Source organism: Pogona vitticeps, chromosome 10 (genome assembly GCF_051106095.1).
Source record: "Pogona vitticeps strain Pit_001003342236 chromosome 10, PviZW2.1, whole genome shotgun sequence".
Classification (NCBI taxonomy): Eukaryota; Metazoa; Chordata; class Lepidosauria; order Squamata; family Agamidae; genus Pogona; species Pogona vitticeps.
Window position 1 is genome coordinate 25,078,215 of NC_135792.1, and position 15,000 is coordinate 25,093,214.

The window sequence follows — 15,000 nt, forward strand, 5'->3', positions numbered from 1 at the left end:
GGAGTCGTAGTCTCCCGTTTCTGAGGGCCTCAGAAGAGCCGGCCGGTGTGTTTTCCTCTGAGGGGACGAAGATGAGCCGAAGGGCCGGGAAGAGTCCCGCGGTGGCGGCGGACGAAGGCCAAGCCGAAGCGGGCCGGGGTCCCTCCGCGGCCAAGAAGCGCGCCAAGCGGGAGCCGCGCGCGGCCTTCTCCGCGGCCCTGAGGGAGCCGGCCTTGAGGGAGAAGGTGGCCGCGGCCTGGGCCCGCCGGGAGGCCCTGAAGAACGGTGAGGGAGGCCCAGGAACAAGGGCCGGGCGAGGGAGCGAAGGAAGGCTCAGTCCCGCGGCCTTGGGTCCTTTTTTTTTTTTAAGAAGGAGGGGTGTGTGTAATAATATTTATAAATACGGCGCTAGTCCTCATTGAGGCGCCCGCTGCAGCTCCTGGCCGGTCGGTCCGACTTGTGCCCGACCAGGGAGAAAGCGGGACAAAAAGATGGGGGTGGGGGTGTTGTTAGTTTTAAATGAGCTTTTAGGATTCTTTTAATGCCTCTGTTTAATTTTCTCTCTTTTTAAAATAGTTGTGCATATACCTATTGATTTTAGCCTTTAAATGTTGTCATTTTCAGGATGTAATCCGCCTTAGAGAAAGGCAGGGTGAAAATATTTTAATATATTTAATGTTTAAATATTTAATAATTAAAAATATATAACAATGATTTGAATATATCAAAGTGTTTAGCATACCTAGCTAAACAACAGAACAATAGAACAGCCGTGTGGCTGAGCGAACTTTCATTTCAGAAAGCTTGTGGTCTGCTGTGCTTTCCCCAGAGGCTGTTGTCCTGGATCTGGTCCCTTTCCACCACGGTGTCATCCCAAACTTCGTCCAAGATGAAGGTTTTTTAGAAGGACTGCAGAAGGAACTTTTGAACCTGGATTTCCATGAAAAATGCAACGATTTGTACAAATTCAAACAGGTACTTCGTGTGGGGGTTATCTTGTTATCCTTTGATTAGGGCCCCCTCTTCACTGGCCAGCGTATCTCAGCTTCCCCAACCGTGTGCTGGATGACAAATCCTATAAACCCCAGCAAATTTTGTTGACTGCAGCCACATGGGAGCTATAGTCCAACATCTGGAAGGCACGATGGAAGGAGGCTGATCTACGCAGGCCAGATCAATGAGCGACCTCCATCCAAAATCCAAAGAAGCAAAACAATACAAAAATAGACAAAAACATGTGACATCTTAAAGATATGATTTGAAAGGGTTTGCTATCAGTCATGCAAAATGCAAGATCAGTTTTTCACAGTGGCACTAATTGTAAAGTAGGAACAAAATATTTTCTAAGTATCACCTGTGAAGTTGTATAAGCTTTCTCCAAATGTCTGTAGGCACTGCCCAGCGTTCTCATTAGGACTGTCGCTAAAAGACCAACTGGGCACGAGTTTGTTTCTTGTGTGTACATATGTTTCTTTACATTCTCCTTGTGAGCGTTTCTTTGATATTACTTCCAGAGAGAGAGAGAAAATGTTATCTAGTCTGGTTGCAACGTTGATAACAACAGTTGATGACCAGACAGTTGGACAAGCTACTATGTAATCACTGGGCTAGGTGCCTCTCCCTTCAGGGGCTGCTGTCTAGTCTGGTTGCAGTTGCCCTCCCCTTTCTGTTAGATGGCTGATTAGTGGACCCCAAGACTGTATTTTGGCCTTGCAGCCTTCAGCCACTGATTTTTGCTGTGTGAGAAATGCCCAGATAAGCATTATCAAGATACTTACGATCTTGTTATTATAAGTGGAGTAATGGTTGTTTCTTACTGCCTTTGCAAAGTCAGACGATCTGAAGAAGAGAAGAGAACCACACATTGCTGCATTAAGGTAAAATTGCTGTGTGTTGCTTTTTTTTTAACTGTCCTAAAGCTACTTTAGGGACGTGGTGGTGCTGCGGGTTAAACCTCAGAAGCCTCTGTGCTGCAAGGTCAGAAGACCAGCCATTGTAAGATCGAATCCATGCGACAGAGAGCTCGCAAGTGCGAGTAGATAAATAGGTACCACCTCGGTGGGAAGGTCACGGCGTTCCGTTCCAAACCAAGGTTTGTGCCCATCTCAAGTGCTGAGTGAAGTCCTATGTTCTTACTCACTGGACACCGACTGACCGACCCACCTTTTGTCTGACATTTCACAATCTGATGTGCAAGAGGCTTTTCCAGTGGATTGTAAGCATCCGTTGTGTGGTTGGGTGGAATCAAAAAAGATCCAAGATGTCAGACATGATTCCATAGGCAACAGAAGTGACTGGTATTTTGTAATCTTGTCATTCCATGTGTTCTCCCTTCTTTCAGAGAAGTTCTCTTTGAAGAGTTCCGGGCTTGGCTTTCTACTGTTACCCAAGTGGAGTTAGAGCCAACCATTGACCTGTCCTGTGCCAAGTATGAATATACAGGTGAGGGGAGCCCCCTTTGCCGCCTCTGTTGTGTCCGTGGGAGAGCTAGGGTGCAGCTTCTCCAAAGGGTGGTCTCTTGGTCTTAGGTGCAAGCTGAAAACCAAGCTTGGCTAGTGTGGTTGGTGCCCCTTGCCCAGGGATTCTTCCATGGTGCCTCTGACAAAGAGGATACGTTGCCTGCCCTTGCAGATGCCCTGCTCTGCCACGATGATGAATTGGAAGGTCGGCGAATTGCCTTCATCCTTTATCTTGTGCCACCTTGGGATGAGAATGATGGAGGCACCCTGGACCTCTTCTCCACTGATGGTAGGTGGGCGATGATGGCAAAGCCATTTCCTCCTTTCCTGTAATCTTTTGGGGAATAAGCTGGCAGTCTGCAGACTTCCATAAAGAGACTCTGCACTCCTTGCAGCAACCTAGCTGTTTTTAAAACCTTGAACGAAAATCAGTTTTGTGGAATTTTATTACAGAAGGGCATGTGGCAAATTTACTTCAAGCTGCCTTTCGTGCAGCTTGAAGTTGCCTGTTCTGTTTGGTGTTCAGTTTCGTACTTGCATCATTCCAGCTACAGAGGGATCACTGCTCAGAAGTGGAACGCCTCCTCTGCCTGCAGATGTGCCCAGGTTCCATCCCTAGCTTCTTCTCATAAAGCACTGGAGAAGGCATTGGTGCCTGATGAGTCCGTGCTAGTCAGAGTGGTTCACACTGTGCTTCATTTGCACAGCTGTGTGTGTCCCTCAGCGCTGGAATCGACCTTGCTTGTTTCCTGCCTCCCCTGCAAACCGCCTGGCTTTGTGCATCTGCTTCCTCACTGTGGGCCAGAGCTTGGGACCATTTTTTTCCTTTTTGAATTATTCACTCCCAGTTGCCCTGAGCCACCATAGCCAAGGCCATGCTGGCTGGAGGATTCTAGGAGTTGTTCTCCAAAAGAGTAACTTTTTAAAGCACTGATATTGACTAATCTCAGTAGGTTCCCATACATCTCCAGGGAGGGGTATTATTTTTAGCTGTTGGCCATAACCTCAGGGCCAAGCTGATTCTTTGCATCTCTTAGTTACATTTTAAGCCCTGCTGAATAAGCCTGTGTGTTGTAGATTGGGTTCTGTTTCCCCCTGTGGGCCCCAGATGCTCATTCAGAGTCCGTGTGAAGGCAGATGGTTGCTGATGTAACTAACCGGCCATGAAGAGCTTTCAGTAAAATGCTGTTTAAAAGACAAAACCAAACCCAAACCTGCAGAATTCCTTCCTGGCTTTGTGGCTGAAAGAAGAGTGTTGCAGTCGATGTGTGAAGAGAGCATCTAAGTGCCCAGTGTTATTTAACATGTGTTGTTTTTCCTTATCAGATCACTTCCAGCCTTTAAAGATTCTCAAGTCATTGGTCCCTTCATGGAATTCACTTGTTTTCTTTGAAGTATCACCAGTGTCTTTCCACCAGGTAAGAGATCCCTTTTTGTTTATCTCCTTGGTATTTGAGTCCTTGTCATGCATGAGCCAGGTGGTGTTAAATCATTGATTTTATTTTTCAATGGTTGCTGCACAGTTCAGTGTCTTCAAGGTGGAGCAAGACCTAAAGTTAAAGTATCCCATAGTTCAGATCCGGCTTTAACCTGCACTCTGTTGATGAAATCAGTGCTGACTGTGTGTTTGTTTTGTTCTGTTTTGTGGTTTCTTCCCCTCGTTCAAGGTGTCTGAAGTTGTTTCCAAAGAGAAGTGTCGTTTGTCCGTGAGTGGTTGGTTTCACGGCCCCCCGGTAGCGAGGCCGCCCCGGCATGTGGAGCTGCCCCTCCCACAGAGCCCTCACATTCCTCACGATGTAAGTAAATGTCCTGCCACCCTCCACTCCGGATTCACACAACGTTGTTGCTCCATGGTGTTCTTGATATTTTTAGCTGACCCTTTGGAGGAATACCTAGTCTTGAGATGCTCTCCCATCCCCTGCACTTGATTTCCATTTGATCTGGAGAAAGAATCCTTTCAAGCTGAAACTGAACCCCTTTGTGTTGCAGCTGGGAAACGGTGGCAATTCTTATGTAACCGATCACCAACCGGCCAGATTAAGCCACCGCCCTTGGCAGTCTTTAACCCAGGCGCCGTCCAGGTTGGCCCAGTTTTTCACTCACGAGATTTAAAAAGGAGAAAATGTTTTAAGAAGTCAAGAGGTCACAGTCTTGAAGATTGCAGGATGAGGAAAATGCCAGGCTTAGTTGCAATATTTCTGTCCAATTAAGTTTTTTAGTAACTATGGGATACTGAGAAGGATGGCCAAGGGAGTAAGGCATTTAGAAACCAAGCCCCATGAGGAATGGTTGTGGTACTAAGACACATTTATCCAGCTGAAGAAGAAACAGAACGTGGCTGGGACAGCTGTCTCCAAATAACTTAAAAGGGTTGGAACAGTCTGTTTTTTTTTCCAGTTCCAGAGTATAGGACTCAAGGTAATGAATTCAAATAAGAAAGGAGATGTTGCTTACTTTATTTTATTTATTTATTAGGCTTTAATCCTGCCCATGTAGGGGAATGGCATTTTAACTAAAGATAAGGAAGAACTTCGCAATGGTAAAAGCTGTTTCCGAGTGGAATAGCTTTGGCAAGGTGTTGCAATTTTTGTCTTTAGATGTTTCCAACAGAAATTGGAAGGCCATACGTCCAATGCCTTAGGTGTGGTGTTGGGAAGAGTTAGACTCATGGATCCTTTGGGGGCCCTTCCACCTCTACAGTTCTAATATTCTTTGAAGTGGGAGCGGTGGATACACAGAACACGTCATGTGACTGGACTAGAATACGCCTGACTGGTGCCAGAAGTCCTCTTCTTAAGGCGATTCCATCTGAGCTTTTTGTTGTTTTGAAACAGCTTGTGCAGGGCTGTACTGGAGATTTTGTTTGGCTTCCTTGTTTTCTCTTTTATTATTACTATTTTTTAGCATGAAATCTTGTATGACTGGATCAATCCTGTTTATCTGGACATAGATTCCCAGGCCCAGATTCAGGAGGAATTTGAGGACAGGTCTGAGATCTTGCTGAAGGATTTTCTCAAGGTGAGTCTTGGAAGCTATGTTTCTACCATGCTGTGTCCGTCAAGTCCTTTCAGGGCCATAGGAGGAGGGGCTGGTGAAAGGGGGCCTTTTTGGAATCATTTTTTGTGAAAAGTTCACAGGTCCGCTGGCCTGTGATCAAGGTGCCAGTTTCAGGCCAGTTGTGAGCCATTCTGGTTCACCACACAGGGCTAGTGGGACTCCCTTCCACTGGCCTGAGGATATTTATTTTATTTATTTTTATTTTATTTAATTTATATGCCGCCCACTCTACCCAAAGGTAGATATTCTACCTTCATCAAGATTCCCCCCCCCTCTGGTTACTAGTAGACAATAACATGGCTAATTACCAGGAGGCTTCCCCCCCCCCATCAATTATGTTCTGGCCTTTTAAAGTATGTATATAGTCCACATGTGTTCTTAAAATATGCCAATGGGGGAAAATAATGGATCAATGAGTAAAACCAAGTGGAAGATCCAGTACACTGTTTAATTTGCCTCTTGTATACAAGCCTGACTTTGCTAAATACAAATGTGAAAGCGCAGGGCTGCATCAAAAGCTGTTTCAATGTGTTTTCTTCCTAGAGAGACAAGTTTTGGTTGGTCTGTGAAGCTCTGCAGAAGGAAGAACTCCAGTGGAGCAGCAGAGGGCCCCCGAACAAAAGGTAGCCGCTTTCAGGCTGTGCTGAGTCACTCACTCACCTCTCTTCTCTTGGCTCCACTGTCTTCATCTCAGCCAACAGAGGTGTTGCACATGTAAGACTTAGAATCTCACTAAAACAAGATCCACAGTGGCAAGATATTCAGTTGATGTGGGGGTGCGGAAGGATACACTGCCTGCTTCCTGGGCCTTCTTACACACACACCCCACCATGAAAAATTATTTCCAAAAAGGGGTGTCTGAGAAACAATATGTGCTGTGCAAATTAGCCAATGTTTTACAGTATTTGCCTTATGGTGTCTCTTCGTAGAACATGGGTCATCTTGCTGCAGCAAGCTGTGGCCTTCGAACGGTGTTTGGCAAGGCAGGGGCATCGAGGGCCCCAGCCAGTTCATAATGCTTGCTACCATTTTAGGCATTACCGAAAAGCAGATGAGGAGAGCCTGCCCAGCATCTTGAAGGCCTGCATGGAGCTCTTTCGGTCAGAGGCCCTGTTCTTGCTCCTGTCCAACTTCACAGGCTTGAAACTGCATTTCCTCGCTCCAGGGGAGGAAGAGGAAGGAGAAGGAGGGAAAGAAGCAGGAGGGGATTTGAGCAGAGGTGCACCAGGACAGAGCAGTCAAGGAGAAACTGACAGCAGAGACTATGCCGAGGACTCCGAGAGAATCCCCGAGAGTGGAGAGAGTGGTAGGTAGAGGACCCAACGACATCTCTTCGGGTCCACTGGGACAGGAATGCCAGGTGGGACCTCAGAACCCCCCCCCCCCAAGACTGGCATCCCCTGGTCTTTATTGTCTGACCCTCACCTGTGTTGATCCTAAGAGTACACCCAGCCTTAGAGGCAGCAGCCCTTGTTCCTCCATCATTTCTGCAGGGGATTTTAGTGTTGGTGGTGTTTTGGTGTGGGCGAAGACATGAATCCTTCTGTTCTGCTTCTCCTTCAGCAGCTGAGGCGGATGCCAAAGGCTGTGTTACCTCTTTCTTTTCCTCCTGTAGAAAAGGGAGGCTTGGTGTGAAGGCACCTCCCCGGCTTCCTCCCATCTCTCTTTTGCAGCTGGGACCAGCTGGGGTAGATCTGTGGTGCTGATCTTCAGGTGCTTACCACAGCATGGAGCGGAGTGGGAATCAGGTGTCCCTCCCAAGACCCTTTGACAGCAACCAGAGCCCCGCAGAGCAAAAATACCATCTCCACCTGAATTATTTAAAACTACAGTGGAAAAATCAGACTCAAGATGTGCCGTGCTCTTCTCGCTTTAGACATTTCTGGGTTTCAAAAAACATGCAATGACCTTCCTGGCATCTTTGGTTTCATTGGTGTAGTCCCCAAAGAGTCCTCAAGCTGGAGAAACAGCTCACAGAACTTTCCCATTCCAGTATAAAGTAGGCTTTGAAAAAAGGTCCTGTTCTTGTCCCCCCCCCCCCCCTTAGGCTCAAGGACCCCTCTGTGTGTCGGAGAGCTGAGACATTGGACCCAGGGATGCTACACTCTCGTCCATGACACCCAAGCCACTGAGTTCGCCCTGGATCTGCTGTTCTTCTGTGGGTGTGAAAGTAAGTTTCATTTTAAGCTGCCTCAAAGAACATAAGGGAAAGGAGCTGAATAGGAATACCCGGAGAATGGGGCTGTTCCAGGCTTCCGGTTCCCTTGGCATGTCCGAGAACAGCAATCTGAAGCGCTGGAATGCAGAGCCCAAAGCATAAGCAGAGTCGAGAGTCTTCTTTCCTGTGGGTTGTCATCTGTGCTGAAAAGTCAGTTCCAAAGATGGAACCTGAGCTAGTCCCTTTCGGGGGAGCAGCAGGGTCTAGCAAGCGTTGGAGAGCTTCTCACCTCTTCTGAGGATATGAAGCACTAAATCATTTTGAACAGTTGCAGTTTCTTGGTAAGCAGGTGCCTTTGATTCAAAATGAAAGTAAGGGCGGTGAGAACCCTGGCTTTGCCAGAGGGCTGAACTTTCCTGGGGCAAGAAGAGCAAAAAGTAGAAGCTTGGAACTGTCAGATCCAGGGAGCAACACCCTCCCCCCAACTACTGGAAAGTTTTTTAAAGGCTGTAAAATCTTCTCGTTATCTCAAGATTTTGGAGTCTAAGAATTGGACTAGGTCTTGTGTGTACTACTTCTGATAACCTTGTTTTTCTTTAAGACATTGCAAGACAAATTGTTAAAGATCAACACATTGCACAATAATAAATGGGTTCATCTTATGGCACCTTAAAAGATATTGTTGCTGCAGCAGACAAACCATTACCCCACTGTAAATTCTTGATTTCTGGATGATGGAACTGATTTTTTTTAAAAAATCTTGGTACCCCTAGGGGGCACTTTTGAACTGGCAGAATTCATGCTGAACAAACATATTTTCTTAGTTCAGACCAGACAGGTCGAACAGTAGAGTGGGTAAGGACTACAAAACTTGGGACTGATATAGATTTCCAATCTGTTTCAAGGTTGGGACGTGGAGTTTGGAGGTTTTACTTCATATATTGCAAAAGGTGAAGACGAAGAGGTAAGTCTGTCTCTTCCTTTTTTGAAGCATCAGTGCACAATGTTCAGACTCCCTTTTTGAAGCCTGTTTCCCTGAATTCTGTGGCTGGATGATAACTTTACCCACCTCATATGTTGGGAAGCAGCAGGAAAGAGGTTAGCAACCTCTAGTGAAGGCTGTCCCCACTAAAGGTTTAAAGGTATACGGATCAGGGAAAATTAATGGCATATACTCATTTATTCTGCATATTTTGCTTTCACATATTATAATAATTTGGTTCTTATTTCATTTCTAAATGTATAAAGGCCACTTCAGAGATTTCAACATTAAGGGGGTCTCTTTGGCCTGAGGCTGGATGGGCTTTCCCTCCTTAACCATTCTCATTTCATGGTCTTCTCCAGCTGCTGACTGTTAACCCTGAAGACAACTGTTTGGCCTTGGTTTACCGAGATCGCGAGACACTGAAATTCGTGAAGTACATTAACCACAAAAGTTTGAAACGGAGAGCCACACGGCCTGAGCAGACTGGATTTTGGGACTTCTGCTTTGTTTACTATGAATGATCGATGATGGCACATAGGCGCGGCAGAAGATGGTATTTTCTACGAAGAAGCTTCACAGGAGGAGCTTTTGAAACAGGCTAAGCTTTTGTGTTGCATCATCTTCTCTTTCCAGACATTTTAACAGAAGTTAAACTTTGTGCCTCTGCCAACTGACCTATCATGGATCTGAAATATTCTGGGGGTCACCGGGGTTCCTGACTAGCCGTGAGACTTTTCAGCATAATCTTTGGACTGCGGCTGTGATTTCCACAACCCCAAGAAGAAGCAGGATTCACAGACTATTGCATTTCCCTCAAGAATACATTCTGCAAGCAGCCTTCATTTGTGGGAGACAGGGTTACAACTTGCAGTGGGCTGTTGTCTTTGTGGTTCAAGTGCTTAGACATTTGAAATGTGTATTTTCTTCCCTCTGTGGCCCGAGAAACATAAAGCAAGGCTGCATGAATGCCTGCTGCCTCCACCTTTACCATGAAGGGAGAAGGAGCTGCAGTTCTCTCACACTCCAGAGGAGCCACAGGTGGTTTGCGTGAAACTCTTCTGGCTTGTTCCTTCTCTAGAGCTGCAAGAAACTGCTAGCAGTCATCACGCTGGGCCCAGTGTGCTTTTACCCAAGAAGTTGGCAAAGCGCTAGTCCAACAGAAGTTAGTCATCACACCGAAACCAAAGACTGACTCCAGCTGAATGTAAAAGCTGCCGTAAAACAAAACAAAAACCTAAATGCTACCTTTTAATTTACCTTGGCCAAATAGGAATGTCTCCAGGTGATTTGTAACCACAGGGTTCTGACCTATAAACATGATGGAACGTGAGTTTTAACATGCCTTTTCACCCCCTCACCCCCTCCCCCATGCAACACTGCATTTGAGTTCCTCATCATCCTGTCTGGAGAACAAAAGTATCACAAGCAGATTTCTCAAAAGTGGAAACCAGAGGGAAGTTGAGGTCTATTTGTTTTATTGAAGAGAGTAACAGTGGCAGATTATCTCTGATTTAAGAAAGCCTTTGCCTGACTACGTAAACTATCTTAAGCTCCAGACCTTGGAACTTTTCCAGGCTGTAGCACTTTCCAGGGAATGCCATAAGATCTCTTTGCTCGCACGATGTTCATATAGAAGCTCAGTTTTTCTCCTGTCTGTTCTCCGTGACTGGCAGAGAGCTCAGGCTCCACACACCGTCCACCACAGTCATTCCCCTTCATGGGAGCGTTGGCTTGCGTTCTCCTTGGCTGGATTTTGGCTTACCACTCAGTCACTTGCAGCGGATCTGACCTAACCGGCGTATGCTACCACCTAGCTGCCGCTAAACCGTTCTTTGGTCTGTATCTCATTGCGGTGGCCTCCAGTTACAGTGATCGTCCATCTAGGTTCTGCTTGGGTCCTTTCCTTGATCAAGAGGAAGCTGTTCCCACGCGCATTACTTTGATTAGCGTGTTGACGTTGTTGTTCTTAATAGCGTCCCGACAAGCTGCAATCACCTGCGCCTTGGGCTTGCCAACTGGGGAAGAAAGAGGGGAAAGGGTTAGCGGAGGACGTCCCGTTCCAAGCACTCAAGAGACTCACATTGAAACATTAGAAATAAAAGCATGGAAACTTAAGACTGAACTTGGACAAGCGTTTCAGGCAAAGGTTTTTCGGAGAACAGCTCTAGCCATTTATGGCCCTTTAAGCACTTTCCAAAAGGGAGCTGTTTCAGGCAACACAATTGTTGCATGAATCAAGATTTTGCTGCAGAGTCTCTCTTCATAAAACCATTTCTCCCTGAAACAGGAAGCCTTTTTTCAAAGGGGAAAGGCTATATGCCAGCAGAAGAATCAATGTATTTTTTTGGGAGGAATCAGGTGAAAAGGGGCACAAAGGGGTATTATTCATCACCTAGTCCCAAGGGGGAAAGTGGTATGAGTGGGAAACGTTTTTAAAAAATAAATTATACTGTAATAAAAAAGCAGGTGGCCTCTATTTTAGCAATTTTGCACCATGTGGTGATGCTTCACTGGCCTTCTGGGCAGCACTACATGCAGCGCCATCCACCCTTTTCTGAACAAGAAGGCAGGGGGGTCAGGCTGTGGGTGTTCGACTTGAGAAGGGATCCTCTCTCTTGGTGACAAACCTTATAAAAAGCACAGTGTGAAGAGGCCACTCAGAGCCTCCCTGTCTCTTGGCTTGAAGGGGTGGGTGGCATTCTGCATGCCGTCCCCCTTGAAGTGGCCACAGGAGAGGTTTGAAGAGAGGCAAATCTTAGGGGTGAGCCGTGCCCAGAAGAACATTTCCCTTCTCTCAGGAAGCTCCTCCTTTCTCATCAAGGAATGTTCTTGGGTAGAAGATCACAGGTACTCCGCGTCCTTACCTTTATGAAATACAAGCCTCACGAAAACGTGTCCCACCGCAGGTTGAGAGAGTGAAAAGGCACCACAAAAGGGTTTCCTCGTACACTCACTCAATCTCCCAGGGAGAGAGGTAACGCCTTTGATGGTCCCCATGGGCAGGTCCTTCCAGCTGCCTCTTAAGACAGCTGAAGCTGCAATCGCATCAAAGTCATGTTTTCTTCACATTGTTTTTGAACCACCCTGGAAACCATATTTTAGCTCAGAAATCGACACTTCTGGGAAAGAAACAAAACCAGTTCTGGCCTGTGGATATTTTCTAAATCAAGGCTGAAGTGCCCATTCTCATAGGTCTAGGCATACTCAAAGTGCTCCTCAGCCCCTCCAATCTAAGAAATGCCCACATTTTCTGATTGAACCTTCCAGCAAGCAAGAAGTGAACACCCAGCAGTCAAAGAATGGCCCCCTGAAACCCAGCACCCCTTCCTCGGCACCTACCTCGCAGGCGTCCTGCTCTTTGGATGGCCTGGTTTATTGCCTTCAGGTTACTAAGGAGCTCTGTGTGATTGGTGCAGCGAATTTTGTACTGAGACAGCAAATCCCTATTGAGATCATACAGTTCCATGTATCGTCTCTTCATATTTTTCCTGTAGGGAGAAACAAGCCGGGTGTAAATGGCAGGCCTTCAAAAACCATTATCTGCCCAAGCCAGCCCCAGACCACCGATTCAGGACTATGGATGAAATATCCAGGAGTGGTGGTTTTCACTGCTAGGGTAGCACCTGGTTCACACAAGGCATGAGACCTGGATATTCCAGAGTGCCTCTCCCGATACTAACAGCCTGGGACCCAAAAATCTGTACGAGTGCCTCTTCCTGTATTGACCCATCCATGACCTTGTGATCAAGGAACATGCTCCTAAAAGCCATTTGTATGGATTTTATCTGAACTAGAAAGATCCACTTCTCATTTTTGGTACAACTGACCACCTTTCCTAAGAAGTGCCACTGTCCAAGCACGGTGGAAATGTTTGGAACATTTTAATACATAAATAATTCTTGCTTAACTCACATGGTGCTGGAAGGACAGATGAAGAGATACACCGAAAAGTGACACAAAGTCAACTCACATGTCTCCCATCAGACGAGAATCCTCTGCTCGTACGAGAATGCTACGGATAAAGTTGGAACTATCAGCCATGTTGGCAGTGAGCTTCTGACAGACCGTGTGAGAATTATCCACCTGTGTGGGAGAGATCAGCCACCTGTTAGAACACCCACTAAGACGCATCAGCAAGAATATTCAAATGATACAACCCCTCCAACAATTATAGGCAGAAAGAAAGAGATTGCAGACTCCTGAAATGAGACTAATGCAGCTCTGGTTTATGACATGATCCTGCAGCATTATTGGAGTAAGCCTGTTTCTCACTCACCACAACTAGGGCCTTGCGCACCTCCTCAAAATACGCTGGAAAATCTGCTTCCACCTGCAAATCTTCGATTCCCCAAAAGGACGCCATTGACTGGATAATGTCCCCAGCCAAATCAATGTTGTCAGTGTTAATGGTGATCTAGCAGACCAGAAAGAGAATGAGGAGGGCATCAGGTTTACCCGCAAGCAAACTCTTTGCGTCAAACCCCAACAATCACTGGTTGCAAGCCACGTGAGTGGCCATGCTCAAAAATGTTGCAACTGAGGGTCAGCTGAGTGGCCCTGAACGTTCCTTTGGATGAGGAAATGAGACCTCCCACCAATGCACGAGGCAAACGTAGCTTACAAAGCACTACAGCATCAAGGAGAAACGGATCTGTTGCTCTCGGACTGCACCTTGAAAAAAAACTACCACTTCTAGTTGCACTGGGGACTGCACAGTTTAATGGGATCATACTTCCCTCTGGGCTGAGTGTTAGGGAGAGGCATAAAGGATTATGATCTCGGATAAACAGTCTTTTTAATTCAAAGGTGGAATGTCTGGCCAAAGAAAAAGGGTGGAGGCAGGGGAGGAGAGAGACGAAAGACAGACTTGAAGGACTTTTCCATTACAAGGAAGTACCCGTCATGGGAAGGTCATCCTTGGTTATCATCTGACGGTCAGTCCCACCCTGACAAAGGCGGCTCCTTGTGTCTGGGGTCCCCCGAGAAACACTCCCCTGCCTCGTCACCGGATGAGTTCCGCCTCACCTGAGAGGCCAAGCAAGGGCCTAATTGCAAGACCCTGAAAAAAAATGTTACCTCTCCGGTGGGCTTCGTCTGGATGCAGAGCTGCCCTGCGTCGCGCAGGGAGGTGAAGCAGACTTGGAAGGGCTCACTGAGGATCTCCTTGTCTTCTGGCAACAGGAAGCTCTGCTTTAGCCACACGGTGACCTTGAAACATACATTCGCAGTGTGAAGATGAGGCAACCTGCATAGGGCACAGGGGACGTGGGGCGTCTCTTCTCCACCCCCTGCTAACAAACTTGCCATTGGGTCAGCATTAATGCTGGGGGGGTAGTGGGGGTGCACATGGCTGCTTCTCACACTGACAGGGCCCTGGATCTCAGCTCACAGCCTGCCCTACCTAGATAGCTTGAGGCACCTACCCCAACTCGCCATCCCTGCAGCTGGGGATGAGGAGGAGAAGCCCCTTGTGGTCGTACTGACAAAACACCAAGGCACCAGGAAGCCTCCATCCTCTCCCAAACAGTTTCCCATGAGCACAACAAGCTACCGTTTCCTTCACCCCCCTTTCATCTTTGAAACTCAGGCGGCAACCTTTCATGCTCAGGCAAGAGACTAACAGCAATCAGGCTAGAATAGAGTCTTCCATTTCGTCCAGTAAATGTCCCCATCCTCTCTCTTGCTCATATGCCTGTCACTCGGTGCCTGTCTCCCATTGTCAGCTGAAGAAACGTGGGCACAAAATCAACAGGTGGAAGATTTTTGCAAGACCAAGACAATGTTTTCAGAATAGTTAACAAGCCACATTGTGTAGTACTGTTCAACCATTATCCATATAGGCTGGAAGCTGCCTCTTTCAAGTGGGGCTACGGCAAGACTGCAACCTGAGGTCATTTTTAAGTGGAGATGCTGGACCTAGAAATGCTTGTACGTTTCTGCTTTAAAAAAATGGACCACCCCAGCAGTAATGGGTGCCAGTCTTAAGGTCTGGAAAAAGTTTCATAGGAAGAAGGCTGGTGTCCACTGTTTGAAATGGCATCGTTTTGATAGGACCTTTCAACTGCAGTCTGGAAGCCCATGAAATTTCCGATGAAGGTTTTCCACAAAGCTTTTGTGACCTATTCCTGGTGTAATTAAAGGTTATGTATCGGCTGCTACGATCATTCCACAGACTGGCCAGACGCCTGTCTCTGGCACAAACCACGCAGCAGTAATCACAGCACTGAACTGTTGACAGTTAAGGTGTCCACGCTGGTATTCCTCATCGCAGCTTGGCGTCAACTCCCTAGCAAGGGCCAATTCATGCCGTTTGCCTTCCATTGGCATGCACAAGCGATAGGATCTGGCCCGCAAGGCCCTGG

General features: G+C 47.0%; 2 protein-coding genes across 3 annotated transcripts in view; one reads left to right on the forward strand and one right to left on the reverse strand.

Annotated features, from left to right (window-relative positions):
• On the forward strand, window positions 1-11,100 carry OGFOD1 (2-oxoglutarate and iron dependent oxygenase domain containing 1). Of its 2 annotated transcripts, XM_020806114.3 has the most exons (13): window positions 2-264; window positions 809-954; window positions 1,810-1,856; window positions 2,321-2,421; window positions 2,611-2,727; window positions 3,765-3,856; window positions 4,106-4,234; window positions 5,343-5,456; window positions 6,039-6,118; window positions 6,530-6,801; window positions 7,543-7,665; window positions 8,559-8,617; window positions 8,998-11,100. In XM_020806114.3, the coding sequence occupies exons 1-13, from the start codon at window positions 72-74 to the stop codon at window positions 9,157-9,159; spliced, it is 1,635 nt and encodes a 544-aa protein (XP_020661773.3). In that variant the 5' UTR covers window positions 2-71; the 3' UTR covers window positions 9,160-11,100. The 2 variants fall into 2 exon arrangements, with proteins under 2 accessions (XP_072837060.2, XP_020661773.3); XM_072980959.2 differs by lacking the exon at window positions 2,611-2,727 and having other exon boundaries at window positions 1-264.
• The window catches only part of BBS2 (Bardet-Biedl syndrome 2), a 21,675-nt gene continuing 16,771 nt past the window's right edge, over window positions 10,097-15,000 (reverse strand). Inside the window, exons 13-17 of the mRNA XM_020806113.3 lie at window positions 13,715-13,846; window positions 12,915-13,052; window positions 12,609-12,721; window positions 11,978-12,126; window positions 10,097-10,653 (exon numbers count right to left, since the gene is read on the reverse strand). Of these exons, the coding sequence (XP_020661772.3) occupies window positions 10,547-10,653; window positions 11,978-12,126; window positions 12,609-12,721; window positions 12,915-13,052; window positions 13,715-13,846 (639 nt within the window). The 3' untranslated portion in view covers window positions 10,097-10,546. The remainder of the gene's footprint in view (window positions 10,654-11,977; window positions 12,127-12,608; window positions 12,722-12,914; window positions 13,053-13,714; window positions 13,847-15,000) is intronic.

Bases quoted from the DNA above. Each gene is read 5' to 3' on its own strand.
- OGFOD1 (XM_020806114.3), top strand. From the start codon at position 72: ATGAGCCGAAGGGCCGGGAAGAGTCCCGCGGTGGCGGCGGACGAAGGC. The intron at 265-808 runs GTGAGGGAGGCC...TGCTTTCCCCAG, and splicing joins CCGGGAGGCCCTGAAGAACG to AGGCTGTTGTCCTGGATCTG. The intron at 2,728-3,764 runs GTAGGTGGGCGA...TTTCCTTATCAG, and splicing joins GGACCTCTTCTCCACTGATG to ATCACTTCCAGCCTTTAAAG.